Source organism: Electrona antarctica (genome assembly GCF_951216825.1).
Source record: "Electrona antarctica genome assembly, chromosome: 10".
Lineage (NCBI taxonomy): Eukaryota > Metazoa > Chordata > Actinopteri > Myctophiformes > Myctophidae > Electrona > Electrona antarctica.
The window spans coordinates 865,921-889,097 of record NC_136791.1 but is presented as its reverse complement, the minus strand read 5'-3'; the positions used below and the strand labels follow the sequence as shown (position 1 = coordinate 889,097).

The 23,177-nt window shown below is 48.8% G+C and overlaps 1 protein-coding gene across 2 annotated transcripts in view; it reads left to right on the top strand.

The window, feature by feature from the left end:
• LOC306931680 (bifunctional heparan sulfate N-deacetylase/N-sulfotransferase 2-like) overlaps positions 1-20,450 on the top strand; it is a 50,144-nt gene extending 29,694 nt beyond the window's left edge. The window contains exons 7-15 of one of the 2 annotated variants that reach the window (XM_079513220.1): positions 585-713; positions 3,719-3,901; positions 4,733-4,829; positions 5,430-5,553; positions 5,762-5,936; positions 8,294-8,464; positions 10,420-10,529; positions 11,526-11,628; positions 18,716-20,450. In XM_079513220.1, coding sequence (XP_079369346.1) covers positions 585-713; positions 3,719-3,901; positions 4,733-4,829; positions 5,430-5,553; positions 5,762-5,936; positions 8,294-8,464; positions 10,420-10,529; positions 11,526-11,628; positions 18,716-18,892 — 1,269 coding nt within the window. In that variant the 3' untranslated portion in view covers positions 18,893-20,450. Of the gene's footprint in view, positions 1-584; positions 714-3,718; positions 3,902-4,732; positions 4,830-5,429; positions 5,554-5,761; positions 5,937-8,293; positions 8,465-10,419; positions 10,530-11,525; positions 11,629-13,482; positions 15,018-18,715 lie in introns of those variants that run through there. The other variant, XM_079513221.1, reaches the window with a different exon arrangement.
• Positions 20,451-23,177: the final 2,727 nt, after the last annotated feature.

The window sequence follows — 23,177 nt, the reverse complement described above, 5'->3', positions numbered from 1 at the left end:
GTATATTTTGAGGCCACTGGGGAAACGATGTTGGGGGCCCCGAGCTTCAATTTGGAAGGAATCCCGACGTTGATTGTGTTAACAATTCCATTGTGTTTTTTTGGCGTTGAAACATTGAATGAATAACAAATGAAAAGAAAAGAAATGACTGAAATTGTTATACTTAAAAAGTAAAAAAAATAATAATGTGCAAATAGTTGATCTACAAGCTTACGACACGGCGCTGTCCAGACAGACCTGGGGTCAGTTCTAACCTGTATATTGTATTCCAGGTCCTCCCCAGACAGACCTGTGGTCAGTTCTAACCTGTATATTGTATTCCAGGTCCTCCCCAGACAGACCTGTGGTCAGTTCTAACCTGTATATTGTGTTCCAGGTCCTCCCCAGGCAGACCTGGGGTCAGTTCTAACCTGTATACTGTGTTCCAGGTCCTCCCCAGACAGACCTGTGGTCTGTTCTAACCTGTATATTGTATTCCAGGTCCTTCCCAGGCAGACCTGGGGTCAGTTCTAACCTGTATATTGTATTCCAGGTCCTCCCCAGACAGACCTGGGGTCAGTTCTAACCTGTATATTGTATTCCAGGTCCTTCCCAGGCAGACCTGTGGTCTGTTCACTCACACCATCTTCTATAATGAGTATCCAGGAGGATCTAAGGAGCTGGACAAGAGCATCAGAGGAGGAGAGCTGTTCCTGACCGTGCTACTGAACCCTGTACGTACGCACACTCACACCACACACACACACACACCTGCATGCACACGCGCACACGCATGTGCACACACGCACACATGCACACACACACAATCTTCCTGACTGTCTATACAGAAACAAGCAAGACTTTGGCACGGCTACGTAAAAGCTTCATGAAACAACAAAAATATTAATGTAATCACAATCATTTCAACCATTTATGCATTGGCTATTTTGGATCATTAAAAAAAAAGAGAAAAATCGAAAATATTTGAAGAATGCTGAATAATTTTGATATTGTTTTATAGATTAATTGTCTCTTTTGGGGGGGTCCCAGGCACAAAACATTTTCAGATGGGTGGTCCGCGGGCATGCATACATGTGGGGGTCAAATACATATACATGTGGGGGTCAAATGCATATACATGTGGGGGTCAAATACATATACATGTGGGGGTCAAATGCATATACATGTGGGGGTCAAATGCATATACATGTGGGGGTCAAATACATATACATGTGGGGGTCAAATGCATATACATGTGGGGGTCAAATGCATATACATGTGGGGGTCAAATGCATATACATGTGGGGGTCAAATGCATATACATGTGGGGGTCAAATACATATACATGTGGGGGTCCTTGACATGAACATGTTTGAGAACCTCTGCCCTATAGGGGTCTCCTCTGGACCCCCTGCTTAAGACTCAACGAGGACGGATTACAGTGCTTTCAGAACAAAACAGAAGGATCATCGATCGCCTCCATCCCCCCCGCCAACCCCTCCCCCCCTCCGCGTCTTAACGACATCGTTACAAACCATTACCTGGATTGATTGGCTCTGAGTGGAGGAAACCTCCCCCTACACCCATCTGTTAGGAAGCTCTCTTCTTTAACCCATTTTTGGCGGGAACCCCTGTTGGTGTTTTAAACATTATATGTTATGCTTTAGCTATTGAAAAATAGCAGATCTACAAGCTCAAGCCGCGCTATGAACTTGTAGGTCTGCTACTTTTTTTTGAAAAATCGCGAATATGTGGCTCTAATCTGAATATATATTCTTTCAGAGCTAATGTTTTTAGCTCAAATCTTTGCTTCTGGGAGGTCCCTGTAACAACATATTTTCAGATGGGGGTCGGCGGCCAATTACATATATTTTTGGGGGTCCTTGACATGAAAATGTTTGAGAACCACTGACATAGAAACATGGGGTTTTGAGAAAACTGTCATGATTTAGAAGACATTATTTAGTAGAATCGTCCTCAGGTCTAAATGGGTTAAACAGCACGAGTGCACCAGCATCTTTCATCATAATGGCGCTGTAGTGGCACTGTAGTGCCAGAGGCACGTTGGGCAGATTTATACTGTAGTGCCAGAGGCACGTTGGGCAGATTTATACTCTGTAGTGCCAGAGGCACGTTGGGCAGATTTATACTGTAGTGCCAGAGGCACGTTGGGCACATTTATACTGTAGTGCCAGAGGCACGTTGGGCAGATTTATACTGTAGTGCCAGAGGCACGTTGGGCAGATTTATACTGTAGTGCCAGAGGCACGTTGGGCACATTTATACTCTGTAGTGCCAGAGGCACGTTGGGCACATTTATACGCTGTAGTGCCAGAGGCACGTTGGGCACATTTATACTCTGTAGTGGCAGAGGCACGTTGGGCACATTTATACTCTGTAGTGCCAGAGGCACGTTGGGCACATTTATACTCTGTAGTGCCAGAGGCACGTTGGGCACATTTATACTCTGTAGTGGCAGAGGCACGTTGGGCACATTTATACTCTGTAGTGCCAGAGGCACGTTGGGCAGATTTATACTCTGTAGTGCCAGAGGCACATTGGGCAGATTTATACTCTGAGAAGCCCCGCCTTCCATTAACCCCCAAAACCGGGAGCCATAATCTTCCATTATTACGTCGTGCTGTCACATCTAAACTCTCTCTAGAAGTGTTTACAGTATATTCCAAAGGAGATGCACGGTGAAGATGAAGATCACAGAACGTCGCCGTTCTGATCAAAACCATGGAGAGCACCCTAGATTTAGATAGCCTACTACTTTCAGATCCGCAAAACGCAGCGAAAAAACGCTATCTTCATATAATTGGTCCTCACTAAGAAATTAATAATCATGATAAAATAGCACAATTTTCTTCTACTCGGTCTGTCTCTCATAGGAAGGCTGTGGGCAGTTCAGAAACCCGTCCTCCAGTGACATCATCGATGGGGAATCCAAGCTAATAGAAAGTGCAGGCTTTCTAGTCCTGAAAAGTTGCAATGCAAAATTGGAAGCCATCGTTCTCACGATGATAAAAATCTAAATATTTTTTTCCAAAATAATCTTGTTAAAAAAAAAGAAAAAGAAATCTGCCTAACGATGATGTCACTAGTGGATGGGTTTCTGAACTGCCCACAGCCCTCCTATGAGAGACAGACTGAGTAGAAAAAAATGGTGGTATTAGTGAGGACCAATTATTAAGTTCAATGTTCTCAAATAGAAATCCATAGGTTAACCCAACCTGACAGATTCTACAAAATCCTGTTTTCAGTTTTCTGAAAAACCTGTTTCTGTGTCAGTGGTGCTCAACCTTTTTCATGTGAAGGACCCCCAGAATTGTCTGTATTTTGGCCGCGGACCCCCATCTGAAAATATGTTGTTCCAGGGACCTTGCAAAAGATTTGAGTTTAAAATGTTCCCTCTGAAAGAATATATATTCAATGATTTGGGCCACATTTTCACGATTTTTCAAAAATAGCAGACCCACAAGCTCGTAGCGCGGCACTCAGGGCCGCGCTATGAGCTTGTAGATCTGCTATTTTTCAATAATAAGTATAACATAATGCTTAAAACACCAAAAGGGGTTCCCGCCCAGAATGGTTTAAAAGGGTCAACAATCTGTTAAAAGGGTTTCTCCATCATTGGTCTCCACTGGTCAGAAGGGTCTATTAACTGGTTTCTCCTCCGTTGGCCTCCACTGGTCAGAAGGGTCTATTAACTGGTTTCTCCTCCGTTGGCCTCCAGATCAGCATCTTCATGACCCACCTGTCCAACTACGGTAACGACCGTCTGGGTCTGTACACCTTCGAGTCTCTGGTGAAGTTCGTCCAGTGCTGGACCCACCTGAGGCTGCAGACCCTGCCCCCCGTCCAGCTGGCCGAGAGATACTTCCAGATCTTCCCCGAGGAGAGGGACCCGCTGTGGCAGGTCAGTGTGGCTGATTGGCTGATTGATTGATTGATTGATTGATTGATTGAATCAATTTAGACCTGAGATCAGATTCTAAAATTATCTTCTAGATCCTGACAGTTTACTGAAAAAGCTATGTTTCTATGTCAGTCGTTCTTCGATTTTTAAAAAATAGCAGATCTGCTATTTTTCAATAGCTAAAGCATAACATAATGCTAACACCAGAAGGGGTTCCCGCCCAAAATGGGTTAAGTAACACAATCTATGCCAGATTTGAGAATTCTCGTATATAGAGCTTAAACCCGGCTGTGCCAAAACGAGATTCTCGTCTTTTATTTATTTCTAATAATCCAGAATTAATACGCTTAATATTTACAGTCCAGTCGCAGCCTTGAGTCTGTCGCACACACGGTTGTCCAGAACCGCCACATAAGGCTCTGGTCAGGCTCTGCCAGTCCTAATGAGCCTAAGTCCTCGCCTATAGAATTCACAGCCTCAGCCAATTGATTGCCATGGCAACCCCACACCTGCCATTTGATTACTTAACCAGTCCACTTCTCACAGTCAGTTTGCACTCTACAGACACAGACCAACAGATACAGAGATCTCCATATATAGTGGGCATAAAAGGGACACAGACAGACGTTTAAAACGGCTGCTATGACAACGGGTATTACATACTAGGTTCCCAACTTGCATCGTTCCCAAGTAGGCCCAATGATGCCATTGGCTGAGTTGTTTTCAGAACCCGTGTCAGGTCTAGTATAAACTGATGCCATTGGCTGGGTTGTTTTCAGAACCCGTGTCAGGTCTAGTATAAACTGATGCCATTGGCTGGGTTGTTTTCAGAACCCGTGTCACGACAAGCGACACAAAGACATCTGGTCCAAGGAGAAGACGTGTGATAGGCTGCCCAAGTTCCTGGTGGTGGGACCCCAGAAAACAGGTGAGACAGGTGTCTGTCTGTCTGTCTGTCTGTCTCTCTGTCTGTCTGTCTGTCTGTCTGTCTGTCTGTCTGTCTGTCTGTCTGTCTGTCTGTCTGTCTGTCTCTCTGTCTCTCTCTCTCTCTCTCTCTCTCTCTCTCTCTCTCTCTCTCTCTCTCTCTCTCTCTCTCTCTCTCTCAGTACAGTGTAATAACAGTCTATTGTGCTATGCTACATGCTAACAGGCTCCACAGTGTAATAACAGTGTTGTGCTATGCTACATGCTAACAGGCATCACAGTGTTGTGTTGTGCTACGCTACATGCTAACAGGCACCACAGTGTAATAACAGTGTCGTATTGTGCTATGCTACATGCTAACAGGCACCACAGTGTAATAACAGTGTTGTGTTGTGCTATGCTACGTGCTAAGAGGCTCCACAGTGTATTAACAGTGTCGTGTTGTGCTATGCTACATGCTAACAGGCTCCATGGTGTAATAACTGTGTTGTGCTATGCTACGTGCTAACAGGCTCCACAGTGTAATAACAGTGTTGTGTTGTGCTATGCTACATGCTAACAGTGTAATAACAGTGTTGTGTTGTGCTATGCTACGTGCTAACAGGCACCACAGCGCTGCACTCGTTCCTCAGCCTCCACCCGGCCATCACCGCCTCCTTCCCCAGTCCCGTCACCTTCGAGGAGATCCAGTTCTTCAGCGGCACAAACTACGACAACGGCATCGACTGGTACGACTCCACCTTCCCTTCTTTCACTTCCACTGTGGGTGCGAGTAGCGAGTAGGGTTGTCCCGATCCCAGCATGTGATCGGAAATCTTGGCCGATCACGTGATCATTTTCAAATGATCGGAAATAAACGTGACCGGATGGGAACCATAAGGTTCCCAGTTCAAGGATACATTTTACGACGTGCTGTCTGTCTGTCGCCCCCTGCAGGTACATGGACTTCTTCCCCTTCCCCTCCAACGTCAGCACGGACTTCATGTTCGAGAAGAGCGCCAACTACTTTGACACGGAGGTCGCTCCCAAGAGGGCGGCCGCGCTGCTGCCCAGAGCCAAGGTCCTGGCCGTGCTCATCAACCCCTCGGACCGGGCCTACTCCTGGTACCAGGTGAGATGACCCCTCCCTCACATAGACACAGCACCTACTCCTGGTACCAGGTGAGATGCACATAGACACAGAACCTACTAGACTCTCCTCCCTTCCCTAAAACACCCTGGACAACGCTCCACACGTCCCAGACTCTTCTCCCTTCTCTAAAACACCCTGGACAACGCTCCACGCGTCCCAGACTCTTCTCCCTTCTCTAAAACACCCTGGACAACGCTCCACACGTCCCAGACTCTTCTCCCTTCTCTAAAACACCCTGGACAACGCTCCACACGTCCCAGACTCTTCTCCCTTCTCTAAAACACCCTGGACAACGCTCCACACGTCCCAGACTCTTCTCCCTTCTCTAAAACACCCTGGACAACGCTCCACACGTCCCAGACTCTTCTCCCTTCTCTAAAACACCCTGGACAACGCTCCACACGTCCCAGACTCTTCTCCCTTCTCTAAAACACCCTGGACAACGCTCCACACGTCCCAGACTCTTCTCCCTTCTCTAAAACACCCTGGACAACGCTCCACACGTCCCAGACTCTTCTCCCTTCTCTAAAACACCCTGGACAACGCTCCACACGTCCCAGACTCTTCTCCCTTCTCTAAAACACCCTGGACAACGCTCCACACGTCCCAGACTCTTCTCCCTTCTCTAAAACACCCTGGACAACGCTCCACACGTCCCAGACTCTTCTCCCTTCTCTAAAACACCCTGGACAACGCTCCACACGTCCCAGACTCTTCTCCCTTCTCTAAAACACCCTGGACAACGCTCCACACGTCCCAGACTCTTCTCCCTTCTCTAAAACACCCTGGACAACGCTCCACACGTCCCAGACTCTTCTCCCTTCTCTAAAACACCCTGGACAACGCTCCACACGTCCCAGACTCTTCTCCCTTCTCTAAAACACCCTGGACAACGCTCCACACGTCCCAGACTCTTCTCCCTTCTCTAAAACACCCTGGACAACGCTCCACACGTCCCAGACTCTTCTCCCTTCTCTAAAACACCCTGGACAACGCTCCACACGTCCCAGACTCTTCTCCCTTCTCTAAAACACCCTGGACAACGCTCCACACGTCCCAGACTCTTCTCCCTTCTCTAAAACACCCTGGACAACGCTCCACACGTCCCAGACTCTTCTCCCTTCTCTAAAACACCCTGGACAACGCTCCACACGTCCCAGACTCTTCTCCCTTCTCTAAAACACCCTGGACAACGCTCCACCCGTCCCAGACTCTTCTCCCTTCTCTAAAACACCCTGGACAACGCTCCACACGTCCCAGACTCTTCTCCCTTCTCTAAAACACCCTGGACAACGCTCCACACGTCCCAGACTCTTCTCCCTTCTCTAAAACACCCTGGACAACGCTCCACACGTCCCAGACTCTTCTCTCTTCTCTAAAACACCCTGGACAACGCTCCACACGTCCCAGACTCTTCTCCCTTCTCTAAAACACCCTGGACAACGCTCCACACGTCCCAGACTCTTCTCCCTTCTCTAAAGCACCCTGGACAACGCTCCACACGTCCCAGACTCTTCTCCCTTCTCTAAAACACCCTGGACAACGCTCCACACGTCCCAGACTCTTCTCCCTTCTCTAAAACACCCTGGACAACGCTCCACACGTCCCAGACTCTTCTCCCTTCTCTAAAACACCCTGGACAACGCTCCACACGTCCCAGACTCTTCTCCCTTCTCTAAAACACCCTGGACAACGCTTCACACGTCCCAGACTCTTCTCCCTTCTCTAAAACACCCTGGACAACGCTCCACACGTCCCAGACTCTTCTCCCTTCTCTAAAACACCCTGGACAACGCTCCACACGTCCCAGACTCTTCTCCCTTCTCTAAAACACCCTGGACAACGCTCCACACGTCCCAGACTCTTCTCCCTTCTCTAAAACACACTGGACAACGCTCCACACGTCCCAGACTCTTCTCCCTTCTCTAAAACACCCTGGACAACGCTCCACACGTCCCAGACTCTTCTCCCTTCTCTAAAACACCCTGGACAACGCTCCACACGTCCCAGACTCTTCTCCCTTCTCTAAAACACCCTGGACAACACTCCACACGTCCCAGACTCTTCTCCCTTCTCTAAAACACCCTGGACAATGCTCCACACGTCCCAGACTCTTCTCCCTTCTCTAAAACACCCTGGACAACGCTCCACACGTCCCAGACTCTTCTCCCTTCTCTAAAACACCCTGGACAACGCTCCACACGTCCCAGACATTTCTCCCTTCCCTAAAACACCCTGGACACGTCCTAGAACTTTAACTGGGTGTCCTATTTGTCTTTGAATTTTATGTATTTGTGTTTATTTTTCTGCGTCTGTCCTGCCGTGCCGCCGCTCAGCACCAGAGGGCGCACCAGGACCCGGCCGCGCTCAACAACAGCTTCCACACAGTGGTGACGGCGCCCCCTACGGGCCAGAGGGACGTACTGACGCTGCAGAGACGCTGCCTCAAACCGGGAGCCTACGCCACACACCTGGAGAGATGGTTACGACACTACACGCCCAGCCAGGTGATAGATTAACACCAATTAATTATGCTAATGACCTCTATACACGTTTTTTAATCAAAACCACGGGGTGCCTTCGACGTGTATAGGCGTCTTTAGGTCTTTTTTTTATTGATAACAAATCATTTTATACAAATATTTTTTTAATAAAAACTAGCAAACGTGCTTTAAAAAACAATTTAGAATAACTGTATTAGAAGGGAAAAAAGAAAAAGTCAAAACTAACTAAAACTATACTACAATAAAAAAAGAATCCAAATCTATCATAACCTTGTACTACACCACACAAAACATCACCACATGCTGTTCAGTCTAGACTGGTTACTCAGCCAACACTCCCCTCTACTGGAGGTTTATGGAAACGTTAACCGTGGCAAGCAACACTGGTTAGAAATGATTCAGTAATGAAATGATTCAGTAATGAAATGATTCAGTATTGAAGTGATTCAGTATTGAATGATTCAGTATTGAAGTGATTCAGTATTGAATGATTCAGTAATGAAATGATTCAGTATTGAAGTGGTTCAGTATTGAAGTGGTTCAGTATTGAAGTGATTCAGTATTGAAGTGATTCAGTATTGAAGTGATTCAGTAATGAGTGATTCAGTATTGAAGTGATTCAGTATTGAAGTGATTCAGTATTGAATGATTCAGTATTGAATGATTCAGTATTGAATGATTCAGTATTGAAATGATTCAGTAATGAATGATTCAGTATTGAAGTGATTCAGTATTGAAGTGATTCAGTAATGAATGATTCAGTATTGAAGTGATTCAGTATTGAAGTGATTCAGTATTGAATGATTCAGTAATGAATGATTCAGTATTGAAGTGATTCAGTATTGAAGTGATTCAGTAATGAATGATTCAGTATTGAAGTGATTCAGTATTGAAGTGATTCAGTATTGAAGTGATTCAGTATTGAAGTGATTCAGTAATGAAGTGATTCAGTAATGAAGTGATTCAGTATTGAAGTGATTCAGTAATGAATGATTCAGTATTGAAGTGATTCAGTATTGAATGATTCAGTAATGAATGATTCAGTATTGGTGGAGAACTGGTTCACTATTCATACAATGTACAGACAGACTTCACCACTGCCACTTTGAACATCAACTTTATTGTCACATGTAAAACAACACAGCTCCATTTGTAGTTTTCATCATTTGTAGTTTTCATCATTTGTCGTTTTCATCATTTGTAGTTGTCAGGAAAGGGAATAAAAATAGAGATAGAACTGTGAATCCAACAATAATTTAACTTTAGCAGAACATAACGGACAAAGGACATAATCAACATGCTTGAGACAAACTTTCTCAAGTCATAGTTTCATATACATTTCCATACTGTAAATGTATGTGTGTTTGGTGAAATGGGCAGCAGCCATCTCAGACCCCGCCCCCAAACTGTATTATTGCTGCATCAATAATGCTCATAACTTGAGCAACTCTCCGGCTCTCATTAATACGACAAAACATTACAGCGTCTGTGCTTTTCCAACACGATATCTTTTTACCGACATTAAAACATGTGACGGCACCATGTCGTGTGACCGGTCATGAAATACTCACGGTATAATGAGTATTATACCGTGTTGCAGGACTAGTGGTGGGGTTGTTGCGTTTAGTTTGGTTTGAACTTATTGTATGAACAAAGAGGCGCTATCCTGGCCCGGACACCTAGGCTGCTGATCCAGCCTGACGGTGTGTCGCGGGTTCGACTCCCGACCCCGCAACCTTTGCTGTGTGTCACTCCCCCCCCCCCCCCCCCCCCCCTCTCTGCCCCCTTTCCCTGTCAGTCTACTGTGATCAATGAAGAAAGACAGAAGTGCTATTCTGGGCTCCATGTTTCTCACTGCAACGCAAAGACCACCTTCAACTCTGCTCAGTCCTGATCTGTATTGTGTGTGTGTGCTTGTGCGTGTGCGTCCGTGTCTGTGCGCGCGTGCGTGCGTGTAGCTGCACATAGTGGACGGAGCGCTGCTTCGCTCCAACCCAGCTCTGGTGATGGAGGGAATCCAACGGTTCCTCGGGGTGACGCCCATATTTAACTACACCCTAACTCTGACGTGAGTAACACCACCCATATTTAACCCATTCTGGGCATTAGCATTATGTTACACTTTAGCTATTCAAAAATAGCAGATCTACAAGCTCATAGCGTGGCACGAGGGCCGCGCTACGAGCTTGTAGATCTGCTATTTTTTTTTTAAATCTTGAAAATGTGGCGCAAATCTTGAGCACCACTGATATATAAACTGTCAGGATTTAGAAGAAATCTTTTAAAATGTTGACGTCAGGCCTAAATGGGTTAACTACACCAGGGGTTCTCAACGTTTTTGGCCGGGGACCCCCGGAAATGCTTTGGCAATGTCTCGGGACCCCCGCCCCGCCCCCTCCCGACCCCCAATATAAATTGACTGCTACAATAACCTTAAACCATTTTGGGCGGGAACCCCTTTTGATGTTTTAAGCATCGTTATAATTTAGCTATTGAAAAATAGCAGATCTACAAGCTCATAGCGCGCCACCGAGTGGCGCGCTATGAACTTGTAGGTCTGCTATTTTTGAAAAATCGTGAAAATAAAATTTAAAAAAAAATCTTTTTTTTTTTTTTTTTGAAAATATTTTGGGGACCCCCCAAAATAATTTGGCGACCCCTCAAGGGGTCGCGACCCACGGGTTGAGAACCCCTGAACTACACCCAAACTCTGACGTGAGTAACACCACCCATATTTAACTATGCTGTAGGAGGGGCGGGCTCACCCATTGACCCGCCCCCTATGCTGTAGGAGGGGCGGGCTCACCCATTGACCCGCCCCCGCTCTGGTCCCAACCAATAGCGTAATGTTTTACGGTCTACGAATGAACCAATGCAATGCTGCTGTTCATCCGTGTGTGTGTGTGTGTGTGTGTGTGTGTGTGTGTGTGTGTGTGTGTGTGTGTGTGTGTGTGTGTGTGTGTGTGTGTGTGTGTGTGTGTGTGTGTGTGTGTGTGTGTGTGTGTGTGTGTGTGTGTGTGTGTGTGTGTGTGTGTGTGTGTGTGTGTGTGTGTGTGTGTTCCAGGTATGATGACAGTAAAGGGTTCTGGTGTCAGAGGGTTGAAGGAGGAAGACCCAAATGTCTGGGGAAGAGCAAGGGCAGGAAGTACCCCGAGATGACCCCTGAGGTACTGTCTGTCTGTCTGACCATCTTTCTGTCTGTCTGTCTGTCTCTCTGACCCCCTGTCTGTCTGTCTGTCTGACCCCCTGTCTGTCTGTCTCTCTGACCCCCTGTCTGTCTGTCTGACCATCTTTCTGTCTGTCTGTCTCTCTGACCCCCTGTCTGTCTGTCTGTCTGACCCCCTGTCTGTCTGTCTGACCCCCTGTCTGACCCCTGAGGTAGTCGTGCGTGTGGGCTGTGTTGACCCCTGAGGTAGTCGTGCGTGTGGGCTGTGTTGAGCGCTGGCTCTATTGATTGATGACTCATGACATGAGTACAGTATCATTGACGAGGCTTCAGGCACTGCCTGCCAACCCCTGTTCTGTTCTGTCCTTGCCAGGCTTTCTGAGTGGTGCAAGCACTCCTATAGACAGCTTTGTGTATGCCTGTGTCCCTGGGTCTGTCCCCGTGTCCCTGGGTCTGTCCCTGTGTCCCTGGGTCTGTCCCCGTGTCCCTGGGTCTGTCCCTGTGTCCCTGGGTCTGTCCCCGTGTCCCTGGGTCTGTCCCCGTGTCCCTGGGTCTGTCCCCATGTCCCTGGGTCTGTCCCCGTGTCTGTCCCCGTGTCCCTGGGTCTGACCCCGTGTCCCTGGGTCTGCCCCTGTGTCCCTGGGTCTGCCCCTGTGTCCCTGGGTCTGCCCCTGGGTCTGTCCCCGTGTCCCTGGGTCTGTCCCCGTGTCCCTGGGTCTGTCCCCGAGTCCCTGGGTCTGTCCCCGTGTCCCTGTCCCCGTGTCCCTGGGTCTGTCCCTGTGTCCCTGGGTGTGTTCCTGGGTCTGTCCCCGTGTCCCTGGGTCTGTCCCCGTGTCCCTGGGTCTGTCCCCGTGTCCCTGGGTCTGTCCCCGTGTCCCTGGGTCTGTCCCCGTGTCCCTGGGTCTGTCCCCGTGTCCCTGGGTCTGTCCCCGTGTCCCTGGGTCTGCCCCCGTGTCCCTGGGTCTGCCCCCGTGTCCCTGGGTCTGTCCCCGTGTCCCTGGGTCTGTCCCCGTGTCCCTGGGTCTGTCCCCGTGTCCCTGGGTCTGTCCCCGTGTCTCTGGGTCTGTCCCCGTGTCCCTGGGTCTGCCCCTGTGTCCCTGGGTCTGTCCCTGTGTCCCTGGGTCTGTCCCTGGGTCTGTCCCTGGGTCTGTCCCTGTGTCCCTGGGTCTGTCCCTGGGTCTGTCCCTGTGTCCCTGGGTCTGTCCCTGTGTCCCTGGGTCTGCCCCTGTGTCCCTTGGTCTGTCCCTGTGTCCCTGGGTCTGTCCCTGGGTCCCTGGGTCTGTCCCTGTGTCCCTGGGTCTGTCCCTGTGTCCCTGGGTCTGTCCCTGTGTCCCTGGGTCTGCCCCTGTGTCCCTGTGTCTGGGTCTGTCCCTGTGTCCCTGGGTCTGTCCCTGTGTCCCTGTCCCTGTCCCTGTGTCCCTGGGTCTGTCCCTGTGTCCCTGTGTCTGTCCCTGTGTCCCTGGGTCTGCCCCTGTGTCCCTGGGTCTGCCCCTGTGTCCCTGGGTCTGGGTCTGTCCCTGGGTCTGCGTTATAGCGTTTGTCCACCACCAAGTGCCACTGTTGCACAGACTAACACAGACACACAGGCCAGGGAGGAGGGCTAGTACAGTACAGTACAGTCCAGTACAGTACCACTCACTTCAGACGGGTCTGATTGTTTGTGTTTGTTACCTTTTCAGCGTTCCTATATTTTAGTGGGTTTTTATCTAAATATCTTTTATCTATATCGCATATATAATCACTTGTCTGTCTTCTCTTTTGTTCTGTCTGTTACTATCTGTCGGTTACTGTCTGTCTGTCTGTCTCTCTCTCTCTGTTTGCCTGTCTGTCACTCTCTACCTGTCTGCGTGTCCAGACGCGGTCCTTCCTGGCAGAGTATTACCGCGAGCACAACGCGGAGCTGCTGCGGCTGCTGAACCGCCTGGGCCAGGCCACGCCCTCCTGGCTCCGCGAGAGCTGAGTGGACCCGCCCACACAGCCATATGCCCCTCCCACCTGGAGCTGAGGACCCTCCCACATAACCCCACCCACATGGAGCTGAGGACCCTCCCACACAGCCATATGCCCCTCCCACCTGGAGCTGAGGACCCTCCCACACAGCCACATAACCCCGCCCACCTGGAGCTGAGGACCCTCCCACACAGCCATATGCCCCTCCCACCTGGAGCTGAGGACCCTCCCACACAGCCATATGCCCCTCCCACCTGGAGCTGAGGACCCTCCCACACAGCCATATGCCCCTCCCACCTGGAACTGAGGACCCTCCCACATAATCCACATGGGGCTGAGGACCCTCCCACATAACCCACATGCCCCCTCATACCTAGAACCAGAGCCATTGAAATGGAGAGTTCTGCCAATGAGGGGGCAGAATACAGCCCGGTCACATGGGTCATCCAATGAGGGGGCAGAATACAGCCCGGTCACATGGGTCATCCAATGAGGGGGCAGAAAACAGCCCGGTCACATGGGTCATCCAATGAGGGGGCAGAAAACAGCCCAGTCAGGTGGGTCATCCAATGAGGGGGCAGAAAACAGCCCGGTCACATGGGTCATCCAATGAGGGGGCAGAATACAGCCCAGTCAGGTTGGTCATCCAATGAGGGAGCAGAAAACAGCCCAGTCAGGTGGGTCATCCAATGAGGGGGCAGAATACAGCCCGGTCACATGTGTCATCCAATGAGGGGGCAGAATACAGCCCGGTCAGGTGGGTCATCCAATGAGGGGGCAGAATACATGGTTGGTTCATGTAAGTCGTTTGTCACTGACTCTAAAGTCCATAGACTCCAAATGCATTCCGTAAACCTTTGGTTCAGTCCTTTGTGAGTCCTTTGTGAGCCGCCATTGGATTGCATGTCCCCGTGAAGTGAACGGAGTTGTCGTAACTCTCTCGTCTATTACGACTCTGCCTAGAACACCCCCCCCCCCCGGTACCTGGAACAGGACAGAACCCCCCGGGTACCTGGAACAGGACAGAACCCCCCGGGTACCTAGAACAGGGCAGAACCCCCCGGGTACCTGGAACAGGACAGAACCCCCCGGGTACCTAGAACAGGGCAGAACCCCCCGGGTACCTGGAACAGGACAGAACCCCCCGGGTACCTAGAACAGGACAGAACCCCCCGGGTACCTAGAACAGGGCAGAACCCCCCGGGTACCTAGAACAGGGCAGAACCCCCCGGGTACCTAGAACAGGACAGAGAACCCCCCGGGTACCTAGAACAGGGCAGAACCCCCCGGGTACCTAGAACAGGACAGAGAACCCCCCGGGTACCTGGAACAGGACAGAACCCCCCGGGTACCTGGAACAGGACAGAACCCCCCGGGTACCTGGAACAGGATAGAACCCCCCGGGTACCTGGAACAGGACAGAGAACCCCCCGGGTACCTAGAACAGGACAGAACCCCCCGGGTACCTGGAACAGGACAGAATCCCCCGGGTACCTGGAACAGGACAGAACCCCCCGGGTACCTGGAACAGGACAGAATCCCCCGGGTACCTGGAACAGGGCAGAACCCCCCGGGTACCTAGAACATTGACAGAACCCCCCGGGTACCTAGAACATGGACAGAACCCCCCGGGTACCTAGAACATTGACAGAACCCCCCGGGTACCTAGAACATGGACAGAACCCCCCAGGTACCTAGAACATGGACAGAACCCCCCGGGTACCTAGAACATGGACAGAACCCCCCGGGTACCTAGAACATGGACAGAACCCCCCGGGTACCTAGAACAGGACAGAACCCTCCCGGGTACCTAGAACATGGACAGAACCCCCCGGGTACCTAGAACAGGACAGAGAACCCCCCGGGTACCTAGAACATGGACAGAACCCCCCGGGTACCTAGAACATGGACAGAACCCCCCAGGTACCTAGAACATGGACAGAACCCCCCGGGTACCTAGAACATGGACAGAGAACCCCCCCGGGTACCTAGAACATGGACAGAACCCCCCGGGTACCTAGAACAGGACAGAACCCTCCCGGGTACCTAGAACAGGACAGAGAACCCCCCGGGTACCTAGAACATGGACAGAACCCCCCGGGTACCTAGAACATGGACAGAGAACCCCCCGGGTACCTAGAACATGGACAGAACCCCCCGGGTACCTGGAACAGGACAGAACCCCCCGGGTACCTGGAACATGGACAGAGAACCCCCCGGGTACCTAGAACATGGACAGAACCCCCCGGGTACCTAGAACAGGACAGAACCCCCTGGGTACCTAGAACATGGACAGAACCCCCCGGGTACCTAGAACATGGACAGAGAACCCCCCGGGTACCTAGAACATGGACAGAACCCCCCGGGTACCTAGAACATGGACAGAGAACCCCCCGGGTACCTAGAACATGGACAGAACCCCCCGGGTACCTAGAACAGGACAGAACCCTCCCGGGTACCTAGAACAGGACAGAGAACCCCCCCCCGGGTACCTAGAATACGGACTGAACACAGATAAACCACAGGCCAGGACATGGACCCAGAACCCACAGGCGCTTCCGGACCGACCTCACTGCTGTACTCTGGGGCTGGAACGTGACCCTGGAGGGGGGAGGGGTGGGATGGGGGGGGGGGGTTGGGGGGGGGGTACAGGGAAAATGAACGAGGACCCACAACGTACCCAGGGTGGGGGGCTGGGCCGGTTGCATTGGGCGGTTCTGCCTTTTTAAAAAAATACAGGAGAATCTTCCAGATCTGGATTTAATTTCTACGAAACGGAGCTGGTGTCAGAAGTGGGATCCATAACGAAACAAAACACACACTTCCTCCGGGAGGGGGGGGGGGGGGAGTGGGAGGGGCCTCTCCTCCTCTCTCTGGGACACGTGGGGGTCTGGCGGGGGGTGGGGGGGGGCCAGCCGAGGGTCCAGGTACGGGGTCTATAACTCTGAGAGTGTACACGCGTGGTACACCACGCTCTCAGTCTGTACACTCTCAGAGTTAAAAGAACATAAAGTGTCGATCCTGGGGGTCCCAGGGATAAAAAATGGCTTCAAGATGGGGGTCCGAGGGGGTCCGCGGGGGTCCGTGGCCGAGTGCATATCCAACTGGGAGCTCCTTGAAATGGAAAAGGTTAAGACTCACTGAACTATTATGACCTTTTGACCTCTGATCTTTAACCTTTTGATGTCCACCGTAGCAAACCTCTTCACGGGAAGAGGGTCGACGTTAGGTTCCGCCTCGCAGGCGACGAGAAAAAAGACAAGTCACCGGAGATGAATAGATAGCTCCGCCTACTTCTTCTCTAAACATGCGCGCGTTCATGAGTTAATCTCTCACTCTCACTCTGTCTCCGCCCTGCTGGCGCAGCGGGCAAACTGCAGGCTGTGTAACATTGTGGACAGACAGAGAGGGGAGGGCCCACGGATCGCCTGCTCCAATGAGAGCTCATCTCATTCAAAACAGGATGTGACCTCACAGGATATCCTGTGGATCTCTGGAGCGTATGAATGATAAACTGAACAAAAAAACCTGGAGGAATTACAAACATGTGCACACGCACACACACACACACACACACATACATGCACACGCACGCACACACACACACACACACACACACACACACACACACACACACACACACACAATATTCGGGTTCTCCAGAAGAATGATTGTAAAACATTGTACATTTAAAAAGTAATAAAGTTGGTTGTATATTTTGGGAAGTGGAGCAGAATAGACAGCAGACTCAACCAGACAGTACACTGACGCGTTTTGTGAAGAATCGAAAATGTGGCGGCGCGCCGAGAAAAAAAAAATCAGCCGATCTACAAGTGTCTTTGAGCTTGTAGATCTGCTGTGTTCGACGCTGAAATCAGACTTCAGGGAACTAGAGGTAGGATGTCTTAAACCCTGGACCAGTGGCGTGCACAGATAGACACTAGGGGGTGCTAGAGCACCCCCTGCCGTTTTGGCAATGTGCCCTTTTAGACCACCCTAAACCCTAGACCACCCTAAACCCTAGACCACCCTAAGACCACCCTAGACCACCCTAAACCCTAGACCACCCTAAACCCTAGACCACCCTAAACCCTAAGACCACCCTAAACCCTAGACCACCCTAAGACCACCCTAGACCACCCTAAACCCTAGACCACCCTAAACCCTAAGACCACCCTAAACCCTAAGACCACCCTAAACCCTAGACCACCCTAGACCACCCTAAACCCTAGACCACCCTAAACCCTAGACCACCCTAAACCCTAAGACCACCCTAAACCCTAGACCACCCTAAGACCACCCTAGACCACCCTAAACCCTAGACCACCCTAAACCCTAAGACCACCCTAAGACCACCCTAAACCCTAGACCACCCTAAACCCTAGACCACCCTAAACCCTAACACCCTAAACCCTAAGACCACCTTAAACCCTAGACCACCCTAAACCCTAGACCACCCTAAACCCTAAGACCACCCTAAACCCTAAGACCACCATAAACCCTAGACTACCCTAAACCCTAAGACCACCCTAGACCACCCTAAACCCTAAGACCACCCTAAACCCTAAGACCACCATAAACCCTAGACTACCCTAAACCCTAAGACCACCCTAGACCACCCTAAACCCTAAGACCACCCTAAACCCTAAGACCACCATAAACCCTAGACTACCCTAAACCCTAAGACCACCCTAGACCACCCTAAACCCTAGACTACCCTAAACCCTAAGACCACCCTAGACCCTAAGACCACTTAAACACTAGAGTGTCTGTGAGGTCTTTCTGACCCATTTAACACTAAATATTCCATTCAAATCATTTCTGTTTTTTGTTTTTGTTGTTTTTTTGTTTTTTTTTCATCTGAATATGAATTCTAAATATGATTTTAGGCATACTTATAACATCTACCTATTAGTTTAGCCAATAACATCACAGGAGGGGGGATGGGAGGTGTCACAGCGTCTGGAGACAGTAGCCAATAACATCACAGGGAAAAAAAGGTATTTTTGACCTGAATTCATCTTGTGTGGTAGCTGTCCTTACAGTGTTTTAATCCTACTAGACCCTAATCTCCTCCATTCCACCTCTACCTCTCCATCTGTCTCTCTCTCTCTCTCCCTTCCCCCCCATCTACCCAGCGTCAGTTGGAACCAGTAAATTGCTGTGCCCCAGCCATGTGTTGCTTCAGAGCCCTTTTCAAGGTGACACGATCCCCCGTTCGGTGGACCGGATGTAGCATAACGGCTAACCAAATCCACCGCGGGACGATCTCCGACCACCCCGACGAGGCATGGATTATTTTACCGCGACTATAGCGACGGGACCACGACGGTTTTGATTAGAATCGTAATCTGTGATTTAGATTCTGAGAAAATCAGCGGGAGAAGATTTCGGCTCACGTCCATTTATTATAGCGGAGGGGGATGCATTTGGCCGACGGACCGACCGACGACTTCTGGTTTCGAAAGTCGTGCAACAGACGCTCACAGACACTCGCAGACTGTTCGCTCGCTGATATCAAACAAATATGAAACTTAAACCACCTAACACTAGAGTGTCTGTAGATAGAAGTTGATTATCTTTGCCTGTGAAGCTCTCAGAAGGTTCCCCTTCCATGTTTTTTCCTAAATATTACATTCAAATCATCTTTTTTGTTTTTCATCTGAAACATTTTCTAAATAATAGCCTATGAATTTAGGCCATCTCTGCCAGTTTGTTTTCAGTCAAACTGAGCCCTGCCACCGTTCTCACAATAATACAAATATTTATAAAAATAAATAAAAAAAAGATCTGCCTAACGATGATGTCACTGGTGGACGGGTTTCTGAACTGCCCACAGCCCTCTTGAAACGGTGGTATTTTATCATGAACATTAGTGAGGACCAATTAAGATGGTGAAGTGGTCCTCAATATGCGTCTGAAATAAATTTATTTATCAAGTTTGCAACACTTAAAAAACACGTAGAAATTAAGTCTCCCTTCGTGTCACCGTGAAGTATACTTCACTGCACGCCTCACTGCACGCCAGTGGGGGGTTAACAGCTGATCTACAAGCGCCCGGCACGTCGCGGGGCGACGCTCTGGGAGCTTGTAGATCTGTGGGCTGTTTTATTTTTAGCCACGTACGCGATGCTGCTGGCGCGCAAAACAAAGTCTAATTTAATTCTGCCTTTAGACGAGCATGGAGGGACGGAGAGGAACGAGGCCAGGATGTCGGACAGTCGAGTGTCTTTAAACACATTGACTGTTTAAAGGTTTCACAACATTCATTTTCATTTATTTTTATTTTTCAGGTTTTTTTGTTTTATGACCTCAATTACACCCAAAAAACCTGAACTTTCAGTGGATTTTCTGTTGCAAGGAGTTTTCCCTGGAGTTCGGAAGCCTTTTGAGCTGCACTGAATATATTATGGGATTTGCAGGCTGTGACATCACAAACGGCAGGAAAATCAGAGCACTAAGTTTGAGCCAGAAAACCCCAGACCACAGAAAATCTACTGAATGTTAAAAGTTCAGGTTTTTTGGGTGCAATTGAGCTCAGAAAACCTAAAAAAACAATTAAGAAAAATTACATTTCTTTTTTTTTATGTCACGATCCCTTTAACATGAGTTTTCCCGAGTTCTGGTCCAATGTCTTTCCCCGATAATAATAATAATAATGTGACCGTCAATGGCTAACTTCTACTTTTAATGGAGACGTTACGTTCTGTACAATATTGTGTGATCACCGGCAGTGAAAGGGTCTTCAAGATGAAATAATGAAGCAGTCAATGTCTTAACCAGAAGCTGTCTTGTTCGGTTTCCTGTTTATTTTGTATTAAAATAAAATGTCCAACGCTGTATCATCTCTAATAAACACTCTGAGAGGTTGGAAATGAACGTGTCTCTGGTTTATTAATAAAATGTCCAACGCTGTATCATCTCTAATAAACACTCGGAGAGGTTGGAAATGAACGTGTCTCTGGTTTATTCGGCATGGCTCTGATGATGCGCTGATGTGGAAGTCCATTTGGTCCCAAAATAATAAATACCACAATGGAATCGAGTTAATTTACTCTTATTTCATTGTGGCTTTTATTTACAGTATTTTTTTTTATTTTTTTTAATGCATGGACTTCCATAACGCAAAAGGCTAGCTGTGTGTGTGTGCGTGCGTGCGTGCGCGAACTGTGATGCGTGTGTGCGAGAGATTGTGTGATTGTAATTGTAACTTGTTTTGTGTCTATGAGTCCAATTATTCATTCATAATTGTGGGGAAATGATCACGTTCATGTGATGCAAATATACGTTGTTACATGTTGAGAAAAACGTTGAGTGGAGTGTTCAGTTGACGATGACCTCGTGTCTGTTTACGTTCTCCCCGAATGAAACGAGTGTTGCGATTGGTCCTTCCAGACGGGCAGCGACCCACGCGGCAAGTAATTAGCCCTTCGCTAAACCCCGCCCCAAAAAGCCACTGGCCAATCAATGCCAATCCAAACAGTGTAGCAACCATTGCTATGCAGGTCAAGCTTTCGCCACCTCACAGCTGTCCGTGTTATTTTGCATGGCTGTTTGTTGAACACATACACAGCTTAACGTCGAAAGTTACATGCCTGACCCACCCAGGTGATGACAATAATACTAATGACCGTAGTCTTACCGTGCAACATGAAAACTCCTGTCGGGCGGTCGTTAAAAGACTTGATTTCTCCCTCTGTCATTTCCTCGTATTTCTAGTTCATTTAAATAATGTCATGCACATGTTCCCAGTGCATAGCCTACTGCAGGCCTGGTTGACTAGATTTAGAAGATATTTTGAAGGTTTTGCTGAACTGATCCATTATTTATAATATGGAGAAATCCCGTCATTTAACATGCATCTCTATGGGTGAGAAGGACAGCGTGCCCTGTCTCCTCGCTGCTAATGTGCCTATTGGACAAGGATGGGTTGGGGAGGGACTTAGTAACCGTTGCAAACGTGTCTATTGGACATGGACGGGTTGGGGAGGGACTTAGTAACCGTTGCAAACGTGTCTATTGGACATGGACGGGTTGGGGAGGGACTTAGTAACCGTTGCAAACGTGTCTATTGGACATGGACGGGTTAGGGAGGGACTTAGTAACCGTTGCAAACGTGTATTGGACAATGACGGGTTGGGGAGGGACTTAGTAACCGTTGCAAACATGTCTATTGGACAATGACGGGTTGGGGAGGGACTTAATAACCGTTGCAAACGTGTCTATTGGACAATGACGGGTTGGGGAGGGACTTAATAACCGTTGCAAATGTGCCTATTTGACGAGGGCGGGTTGGGGAGGGACTTAGCGAAGGGCTAATTTGTTTTCAATGAGAGGCCTGCGTTGTTTATGTACGCGCGGAGAAGTCGAGGGCCGACAACACAAGCGTATTTACGTGGTCGTGCGCAGTCCCGTGAAAATGTCGCGAGCGTGCTCGGAGAGAAATGGAAAGGAGGAGATACAGGCAAAACACGTAGCGATAATAACAATGATAGTACTGATGTAAGGTGATATAGTGTTTATTAAATAATGAGCTTTAATTGACGTAGATCTAGGGCCTAGGCCAATGGCGGTATAAGTGTTAACATTAAAATGATTAGACGTAAACACACATGTTGTTCAAAACAAACTGAAACGCACCATGCTAGAGAGAGATGCAGCTGTTGACATTGTTTTGGTTCTGCAGTGTACCTCGACAGCCACTAGATGGAGGCAATGTTTTTCATCTGTCATAGGAAAATTACAACCAATTATTATGGTACTGTATGGCAATATGAACATCCTACAACTCAAAACTAAAGGCCTTTACAGTCATAAGATAAAGATGGTCAAATCTTATCGATTATCAATTGTTTTTATAATCGATAAAATGTATTTGTTTAACTGCTGCACCTTAATAGCTGTAAACTTATACCTTGTTCGACGTGTGCATACAAATTGAGTAGGAGTGACCTCTCTGTGGACTGTGTGTGTGTGTGTGTCATTATTAACACACTGCTCCTCAGATTCCAGCTCCTTGCCCTGTTGGCTAATGCCTGCATGGCTTCAACAGTGATGGAGGAGGATGGCTCTTTTTAAACGTAAGTTGATGTAACCAACAGCAGGGGTTCCCAAAGTTGGGGTCGGGACCCCTCATGGGGTCACGACATTATTTGGGGAGCATGACGGCCGGGCTACACCAGGCTTTTCGCGCACTTGTTGTGCGCGTTTACACACACACGCAAACCCCGCGTACGCACACTTAGTCAGCTTATTATTTTGGAGTCGCTGGGGTCATTATTTGGGGCTAACATTTTCATGAATTAAAAAGTAATGAATTGATTTATTTTCCCCAGTATTTCATGAAGAAAAACCAAAGAAATACCATGAATTAGAAAATAGGCGATGTACAAGGTCATAATGTGTAAAATTAGATTGGGTCACTCACACACATACACGTTGTTGTGTTTGGTCCGTATCAGCTCAAGTGGAGTTGGAAATGAATGCTAAACATTAGAATATGATTTAATTTCCAACTACGCTGATGCTTCCAGAGAAAAAAATATTCAGCCATAGATGGAAGTTAAGAAGTCGTCTAAAGTGTTCAGCCCTGGGCCTGAT